The 9,848-nt window shown below is 33.9% G+C and overlaps 1 protein-coding gene across 3 annotated transcripts; it reads right to left on the reverse strand.

Annotated features, from left to right (window-relative positions):
* Positions 1-1,926: 1,926 nt before the first annotated feature.
* LOC125826427 (probable N-acetylglucosaminyl-phosphatidylinositol de-N-acetylase) lies at positions 1,927-9,848 on the reverse strand. 3 transcript variants are annotated; one of them, XM_049505754.1, is made up of 11 exons: positions 9,756-9,848; positions 9,266-9,418; positions 9,022-9,082; positions 6,727-6,797; positions 6,257-6,321; positions 6,037-6,081; positions 5,878-5,958; positions 3,940-4,007; positions 3,021-3,069; positions 2,550-2,710; positions 1,927-2,156 (listed from the first exon to the last, which is right to left on the reverse strand). In XM_049505754.1, exons 2-11 carry the CDS (start codon positions 9,372-9,374, stop codon positions 2,090-2,092), a joined length of 777 nt encoding a protein of 258 aa, XP_049361711.1. In that variant the 5' UTR covers positions 9,375-9,418; positions 9,756-9,848; the 3' UTR covers positions 1,927-2,089. The 3 variants fall into 3 exon arrangements, with proteins under 3 accessions (XP_049361711.1, XP_049361710.1, XP_049361712.1); XM_049505753.1 differs by having other exon boundaries at positions 9,260-9,418; XM_049505755.1 differs by lacking the exon at positions 9,756-9,848 and having other exon boundaries at positions 9,017-9,082; positions 9,266-9,414.

Raw genomic sequence — 9,848 nt, forward strand, 5'->3', positions numbered from 1 at the left:
GTTCATATAAAACAAACCCCACAACCCCACATACATATATGACTACCTCACTTCATCCAAAAGCAAAAAGGCATCAAATTTGTTTCAATATATAATAAACATCCAGTTCAACATACCCAACACTGAAAAAAAAAATATATACAAGAAAATGTACTACAAGTGAAGGAGATAGATTGAAATTTGAAGGAGGAGCGAATACATACATGAAGGATGGAGACTGGAAATGGTTCTTGAATCTTGGAATTTGGGGTTTTGAATTTTGTAGAGAAGAGTGAAGGAGAAAAAAAAGTTCGGTTCTTGGAGAAATGTATAACTATTAATTTGGACTTAGTTTTATGGGACTTTTTGGGTAGGTCCATACAAACACGCGCGCATTACTTGGCTCGAAAGCAACAAGGACTAGATTTTTTTTTATACTCATCCCAATTTACGTGACACTTTTCGTATTTTAAAATTTAAACTAATTTATTTTTATCGTAAATTTTTCCTATATCTTTCAAATATTTTGAATTATCAAATATTGTGACTTATAGTATTTTCTTTTTACGTAGATTACAAATATATAAATTTCATTTTTAAAAAATTGAAGATTTCATGTGCAAATGTTCGTTTAAACTTAAATTGTTTGACTCTCGAAAAATGAAAAGTGTCACATAAATTAGGACGGAGGAAGTAAAAGAAATTCAATGAAATCAAATGTCCCCAAAAATAGAGAAATAAAATTTTGCATGATTGGAAAAATTGGTGAAAGAAAATTCTTGATACTATTATATGAAAAGAATATACCTCATCTATTCTATACTAAATGAATTTTTGAGCCAATGCATACATATTTAGAAAAACATTTAAAGACATAATTTGAATTATAATTTTCACTATTACTCTTTGTAAATTATAAATATAACTTTGTAAATAGTATAATTTATCTCCTAGAAAATATAAAACTTCAATAAATGAAAGGACAAATATCGGAAAAAATTTCAAACTTTGAACAATTCAGTTATTTTGATCAATGAAAAAAGACTAAAAAATTTCAGTTAATATGAAACAGAGGGAATACTTTTTTTTATCATGTGTGTTCTTGGTTTTCCTTAATTAGTATTAGAGTATATGCTTTTTTTTTTCTATAAGATTATATTTTTTTTTATAGGTTTTGTATAGGGGTATTCACAATTTGGATAAAAATCGATCTTGAAAAATCAAATCAAATTGATTAAGTAAATCGATTTGGATTTAGTTTTATTTTGTTAAAAAACGAAGATATAATCGAACTGACAAATTATATACATATATTTTATAATTTTATATACATAATATATATATTTTTTATAAACAATTTTAGATATAATTTTATATACATAATATATTGTTTTTTATAAACAATTTTAGATATAAGCAAAAACGCCCAAGGTGAGGTATTTATCTTATTTGTTTCATGTATATGAGTATTTATGGTAGTTCTTAGTGAGACTAGAAATATTTAAATGTGTTTACTACTAAACATTACATTTCTCTTCCTCAATTTGTAATCGCTCCTTCAAAATATTACTCAATAACCTTGAAAATGATTGATCTTGAACTTTTGATCGCATCTTATCCCACAGGCAAATTCAAGATAAAAAATCAAAAGTTCCATTTATGAGATAAAAACTTGTTAAACTTCTTGGAGCAAGTGGGGTCAAAAGTTCAAGGTCATTCACGTAAATCACACAAAAATGTTACATTTTCAAAAGTCCAGCAATGTTGTTCAAAAGAGGAACCAAAAAAGAGAAGAGAATTAGAATGGGAACTAGTCTATGATTAACTGGCTGTGTGCCAAAACTATATTATTCACCAAAACAAAAGCACTTATTACTTAATAAATAATATAAAAAAAAGCGAGCATGAAGTCAAGCCCCAATGCGAGTACTGGACACTGGGTGATGGACCAACTATTTCTGCAATTACCAATAATTCTAACACTGCCTTCACTTTCTAAAGCTTCAGAGATGCGGAACTGATCGACTCAGTGATTTTACCTACTGTTCTCATTGCTGAACCAACATCAAGTTGGTCAAGTGTCTTGAGGAACCAATAACCTTATATGTATCTAATTGATCTTCTTAAGGCAGTTAACATATGTGTAACTTGAGAAAGAAACAAATAGCTTGCGAAACCTGAAAAAGGCAAACCAAAAGATAGTCATAAAACATGTAATGTGTGTGGATAAAATGTTTTTGGGAAGACTCATCTGGCTAAATACCGATGTCTTAGTCCCAAGATCAAGTGATATCAGCAACTACTTTTCTACTGAAAGCAATACATCAAGGACAACAGTGTGATGTCTTGCAATCTAGAGGACTGGATGTGTCTTACAGATCATTTACTTTATATTTGATTTATCTTCTCCCTTCCATAATGGATTAAACCACTACTCCCTAAAGAAGAAGGAAATGAATGTCTGGAAAGCGAAGCTGAGATTGAAATGACCCTTCCTTTGTTTCTTTTTTTCGGACTTTTTTATACGTGTACCATCGTAAGCAAGATAATATAGCAAAGGTATTACATACCAAACCCACTGACTCTTGTGCTGAGCCATTGCAGCTAAGCTCCTTCTGGGATGTTCATTTAGCAAGCAATGCCTTACTCCGCTTAAATGGAACTTAGCAGATAGAAGGGACAGCCATATGTCAACTGGTCCACTGTACTTGCGCAATATGTTAGTGCTAACCTGAAAATGATTAATCACAGCCTCCAGTCAAAAACTTAAACCGTAAAATTGTGATATATAGGCAAAGATTCCAAACATAGTCATAGAAATGCAAAACCAATGAACATTTGAATTCTTCAAGCTATGATACTCCCAAGAAAAGGATGAGCTTATAAGTTATAAGGGACGACATGGTCAGTAAAATTTGTATAGTCAACTCCAACATGCTTGGAAGTGAGACATCGACATAGTTGTTTTATGATATTCCCAAGAAACTAAAATAAAAATCTACAAGTAGCGCCAAAGGTAATGAGACAAGGGAAGAACTCACAAGCTCCCAGGCTTCAACTTCTTTATGTGAAGTATCTTGCAATAGTTTTCTGCAAATGAAAAAACTATTTTATCAAGATGTGCTACAAAGTATGGAAGTAGAAAGGTATTTGTATTGTTAAAGTAGTAATTTTATCAACAGCATGGGCAGTTGAAAGACATAAAATAGTGGTGTGCCTTCAATGTTTAAACAAAGTAGATATTGCAAGGAAATTTAATTTAAAATAAAGCTACTAATTCTAAGCCTTACATGTTTCACTACCAAAGATTTTAGAAGACTAGTGGAAGAATATGCTACAACAACAATTACACCTCAATCCCAAAACCAAGTTGGAATCGGTTACATGAATCCTCACTAACCGTGCCACTCTAAGCAAGAAGTAAAAAAAGAAAAAGAAGTACTAGAATTCTTTACAGTTTCTACTTTCTACTGGTATATAAATCTCTGATATGACTAACAGACTCCAAAAGTCATCGGACCTAAAGTAAACACACAAACATGGCTATAATAACAGGAGAATTATGGTTAAGTTAGTTTGTTAAGTCATGAAGAAGATTTAGTTTGAAGGCTTACATCTACAAAGGAGTGTCCAACTCATCAACGTTTCCTTGTCATACAACTTACACAACATGTTATCGGCATGTCAATCAATTACAAATTCAACAAAGAAAAGTAAAGAATCCCTTATAATGATGCCTGTTCAAAAAACTTAACCAAGTATAAGAGAGATATCAAACTATAAAGAAATAGGATCATTATGATTTATGAAACTTTGCCAGTATTAAATATCACTGTCTATACTAAACAAATCTGTTTATAACATCTGCAAGAGCACATCCAATTACTACCAGAATATATGGTGACTAATTTCATTTGCAAAGTACTACTAATGGCTACCAGAATATGACAAATAACCTACCGTACACCTTGATGAACATCTTGATGGTTACAGTGACCTGAGACTCCATAATTATCAAAAGTTATGACCTGGAGAACAAATGTCCATGAGATGAAAAGGTGACATAATAAGATTTTCCTCTGCTCACAAATAATGTAAGGCAACATTTTGGATAAAAACACAAAGGAAAAACAGAAATTACAAAATGAAAAAGTGACTGCAAATTTATTTGTGAAAAGAAGAATCATAGGAATTATTGAGATTGTAATATTCAGTGTTAAAATAAATACTACACTTATTACAGTATTTGAAAGTTTTGAGTATTTTCTAAACGCAAAATTTATTGTCTACAACATGAACTATGAAATAGGCAACCGCTGCCTCATTCCCTAAATTTGGAACAAAATGAGGTTACCCCCATCTTTCTTTATGAAAGTTCCAGCTTTCCTTCTGAAAGGCTTTCCTATATAATACCGAACATTAAAGCTGCATAAATACAACGGTCTATCACATTAAAATTTTGCACTTGTTTCAAAGGTCCATGATATATTTGGTAGACACCAGGTAAGAAATATGTAAACCATTCTATTGGGTTCTCTGCTTAAATTCCAGATTGGTAGGCCTCAATGAAGACATAATAATGGATTCTTCCGTATAAATTCCAATTAAGCAGGGGGTAAATCAAATCAAATTCAGAATAATGAAAAGTATATTCTTCATGGACAGCTAGGAACTTATCATAGGCAGGAAGGGTGCAACTGATTCAGACTGTTATAATTGGAATTCAAGCATATTGGGCACAAATATTCATGCTACCATCCAAAATGTTAAAACTAATTGAAGCACATTGCAGAAGCTACCTATGGTTTGGAAGCAATACCATCACACGGAAAGCCTAAGTAGCTTGGGAAAAGGCATGCACTCCAACGTGTGTGGGCGGTATAAATATCACTAATTTGCTCCTTTGGAATAAGGCTGCAATCACAAAGAACTACTGGGATTTGGAGCATAAGGAAGACAGGATGTGGATTAGGTGGGTACACACCTATTACATAAAAGGACAACTTCTGAGCAATCTCCAAGTGCCAAAGCAAGCGTGTTGGATGATTAGGAAAATATTTGAAGCAAGGGCCTTTGCAATGCAGTCACACTCACTTGATTCTAAGAGGAGCGTCATACAAAAGGTATACAATCAGCTAATTGGTGATAAACCTTCAGTTCCATGGAAATGCTTAGTATTTATGAATCCAGCTAGACCAAAGGCTAGATTTACTACCTGGCTACAGATACATGGGAAGCTACCGAGCACAGATAGGTTACTAAAATGAGGAATGGTGATCGACAGTTCGACACCAAGTGCAGCATGTGCCAAACACAAGATGAATCCAGAGAGAACCTATTTGTACGATGTCCTTTCTCCAAAGCTCTATGGGATAGAGTACTACAGTGGATGCAGAGACCAATGTATGATCCTACCACCTGGGAACAACACTTCAGTGGATCATTAGAATAACAAAGGGCAAGACAAAGCAGGCTCAACGAAGTCGTGCAAGGGAAACAATAGCTAAGGAGATTGTATATATGTTATTTGTGTTAGAGCTCCCCCTAGAATACAATATGAAGTCCATGGCTACATTTTTTAGATTCTGTTGTTCTAATTAGCTCATAGTTTAAGTGGCAAGTTGAAATAGTTTGCTAAGTTGTAGCAAGCTATAGCAATGTAATTCAATACTTTGGTGATTAATAAAAGTCAGTTAGTTAGCCCAAAAAAAAAAAAAACTAAAATGAACAAATAAACAAACTACAGATCAAGATTTTAATCTAGCAAAGTAGAAAAGCCGCTTATACAATGAAATCAACAGGAGGAAACTTGAATAAGCGATCAAAGAAGCAGAAGCTACTGAAGATTATCCGAAAGACCATCTTAGTTGAACAAGATAATTAACTGAAATCACTTACCAAATCAATTGCACAATTGACAATTTCCTCCTTGATAATCTTTGACAATAACTTAGAGTTCCATGATTTGCCAAAACCATCCTAGTCAGAGCTACGCATTAGAACTCTGCTTAAACATTTAGAACATATAGATATACCATTCTGATACAGCCAGCATACCTGTAGATCTGGATGATCAAGGACTTTCACTTGCTTTTGTGGAACCTACATGAGTAAATTAATAGAGAACAGAAAGATCAATGACTCATATCTGACTAGCTTCTCCAACATTTTACAAAAAAATCTGTTATAGCAATTCGCAGATATAAAGGAATCCGTTATAGTTTTACATGAAAGCCAACATAAAAGATCACAGATCTAGCATTAATCTTCACATCACCTTAAGCACAATCGAGGCTAAATAAAGTTCTTCTTTTCTGACACTGCCCATACCATCTGCATTACCTATATTTCAGTACAATGCAACAAAGCAGCAAAAATATACTGAAAGTTAGAATCAGTGATAGACTATTGGTTATCTAGGATAAGGATTTGCTAAAGAACAGTTCTAGTGATTTGCGTTCTGATCATTTAAACATTCTACACTTAAAAAGAACTGCAATAGTTCAAATTTAGAAAGCGAATCTCAGGATTAACAACACTGCTTGAATTGGATCATACTTCTAAGAAAAATCAATTGCTTAAGTATTTCAACCAGTTCAAAAATCAACTTTTCATTTGAAATTTACTTTTTGTGTCTTGAGAAATATATCTGGCAACCAAAATACACATGCCACCCAAAAATTAGGCATAAACAATTTTTTATATTCAGCATCTGCAACAAAAATTGAAACATTCTACAAGTCTTACCTGTTGACATGCATAATATGTGTAAATTACATCCTCTCGAAGACAAATAATTAAGGGTTGGAGTAAAGAACCTACAGTATAGAGTAAAAAGCACCATAAGTCATTATCTCACAATAGTAATGCTTTCAGCAAATAGATATAATAATGATTACTTAATAACAAGATTGCCCAAACATTGAAAGGTCATTGTAGCATATGTGGGAACTGACATCGAGAGTTATGATCCTTGTTACCAACTACTTTTAAACACAATTTGCAAAGAAAAATATCCAGGAAAGGATGCTTCTCTTAGAACAAGCCTTAAGGAAATCTGATAAAATTTAGAAAAAGAAAGTTATAGCATTTTATTAGGTCATAGATTTTCAAGTATCATATGTATCAGGACATCATATGCTTAACAAAACAAAACAAAAGGTTTGAAATCATAATTTATATGAAGACAAATCATAATTCAGTTCTTTAATAATTTATTTAACAAAGGGGTCATAATTGAATCTTATAGTTTAGCCCACCAAATTTCTAGTCCACCGCGTTTCAAGATGGACATACAAATCCATGGACTTCATTCTTCTGTGAATGTGTTCAACTATGAACTCGACTGATAAAATTTGTTTCAATTGAGCAACTTTATGTTAGTGTATAACTAACGACACATAGGGCTCTCATAATCTTGAACAAAACTAACGTATAGTTGATGAGTCCACAAATTGGACTCATATAGGGCTATATTTTGATAGAATTAGTATCCTCAAATGCATATTTTATCTCAATATCTGATGAAAACCCTTAAGTTTCAGGTATTTGGAGTTTGAGGGAAAGCATGGACACTACTTAGCAAAAAAGGAACAAAGGCAGCTGAAAGAATGAAGAAATGAAGATCTGAGTATCGCCGAACCCATTCGGCGAGTCGCCAAAAGGTCTTATCCTCGCCTTTTGTTCCAGTGTGCTAAGCCCGGAAGGAAAGGAACAAATCGGCGGTGAAAAGGAGCAGTCGGCGTAACGCCGAGCAGTTCCGCGAAGCAGTACTATGTCACCCAATGATCCAAAACACGACGATGCTGAAGGATAGAGCAAGACGGCGATGAAACCTACCAAAGGGCGGATCGCCGAGTTGATCGGCGATCTCGACTAACGACGCCGAATGATCCGCTGCAGCACAGATTTTTGAAAACTATAAATACTCGTTGAGAGTTGTAGCTTAAAATGAGATTTTCAATATATAATTTTTCACATAGATTTTTGAGTTCTAAGTTTGGAGAGGGTTTTGAAGAACTTGAAGATTCAAAGGGTTTCAACTCCAACAATTTTGGTTTGGGTCTCTTGGATTCTTCACTCTTGACTTGTTTTGAGACTAAAATCTTCATACTCATTTGAATGCAAATGAGTAAGAATTTCTCTCTTTTACATGTCAAGCTAAAACCCCAATTCTTGGGGTGTGATTATGTGAATATGGGTTAGATTAATTATTGGGTCTTGCTTGCTGATAGTTTATTTGTTGTTTAGATGTGATTTCGTTTAGTAGTTGTGTTGGAACTTAATGAAATTGTAGTTGCAAATACGATTTCACCTTTGTGTTTTCGGCTTGCTCGAGAGAGAGGTCGTAAAACTAAGACTACCAAATTGATGGCCGGTGGGAGTGGGTCAACATGAGGTTCAGCTCGAGAGAGTGAACCCTAGTCCTTCTCCCACACACTTAGCGAGAGAGAGTGAGTAGGCTAAGGCGGAGGCTGTTCTTTGGCAAGTGGGTGTCCGAGAGGAACCCATTTGATTCGGGGTAAGTTGTTCAAGAGAAAGCTTACCCCACTATAGTCTAGCCTAGTCACAAATATTCAACGAAATTACTATCAAAAGTATGTACCCAACGATCTAGTATAACCTGTATTCCTATCACATCCCAAGAATCCCCTCTCCTTGATTAGTACCATTTGCATTTTTGTTGTTTTTGCTTACTTGTCACAAACCCCCATTGATAATTGACGCTTGCGTCACCCCTTAGATTTAACATGTTTATATTCGATAATGTTTTTAGCTATGACTAATTAGAACTTATTTTTATTTTTCTATTAATTCTCAAGCCCACTCCCTTGGGACTCGACCCCAACCCTTGGTTGTGTTACTATACTATTGTACGATCGTAAACACTTGCATTGGAAGTTGTGTCTTGATTACGCAAACATCAATAGTTCCAAGTGTCTTAGCCTGCAACTCCCTCCATAGCAATTCAAAAGTTTGCATTGCTCAGAAAATTAATGATACGAACAAATAACAACTCAAAGTTAACATGTTCAACCTTACATAGACTCATCATCAGGATGGGCAATAACCAATAAGACATTTCTCTTGCGAAAAACTCCACCTGAAACATAAAAAAAATATACATATTAAGAAGGGAAGCAATTAGCTGTGGAACAAACACTATAGGAAAGTTGTATGTATGCATGTATTTATATTCTAAGAGAATAATTCATAACAACACCAAGGCAGTCAGTAAATACAAAAGAAAACGAGAATTGACATTTTGTTGAGAAGTCACCCATACCATCATTTAAAACTGCAGCTTGTGAGGCAGAGAGAGATTCGTGGAGAATTTTAAAGAGTGAAGCCACCCACAGCACAACCAATGTAATGATGATTACTAGCCACTCCATTTAATTTTTTTGCCAGCAGAACTACAGATAGCACAGAGTTGTATCTGCATGAAAATCTAAATGAGTTGTATTACTAAAACCCATTATGGGCAAGTGAAACCGGTAGTAGAGATCAAACATCAATAATTCAAGGAGATCACGGAGACTACCAACAATAAACCTTACAATAATCAGTATCTCTACATTCAATCATTTTTTGTCAAAACTTGTCAAAAGAGAGTAGATTGGAATGGTTTTTTGGGGATGTGATCTTAATAGAGGAATATCACCTCTTCTATGAAAAAACATTAAAAGAAATAACAGTTAATAAGGGAATTATATCCTTTAATTTTAATCATTAGCCATAACTATTACATTTCGAAAGATAAAAGGAACACTTACCAATTTTCTTCTATAGAACAAGGATGTTGGATCTAGTACACAGAAATTGGAACTGGTTCAATCTTATTGTGCAGTTTACAAACCCTGCAAAAA

Source organism: Solanum verrucosum, unplaced genomic scaffold, assembly GCF_900185275.1.
Source record: "Solanum verrucosum unplaced genomic scaffold, falcon-dt-bn FXZP01000060.1, whole genome shotgun sequence".
In the NCBI taxonomy this organism is placed as follows: domain Eukaryota; kingdom Viridiplantae; phylum Streptophyta; class Magnoliopsida; order Solanales; family Solanaceae; genus Solanum; species Solanum verrucosum.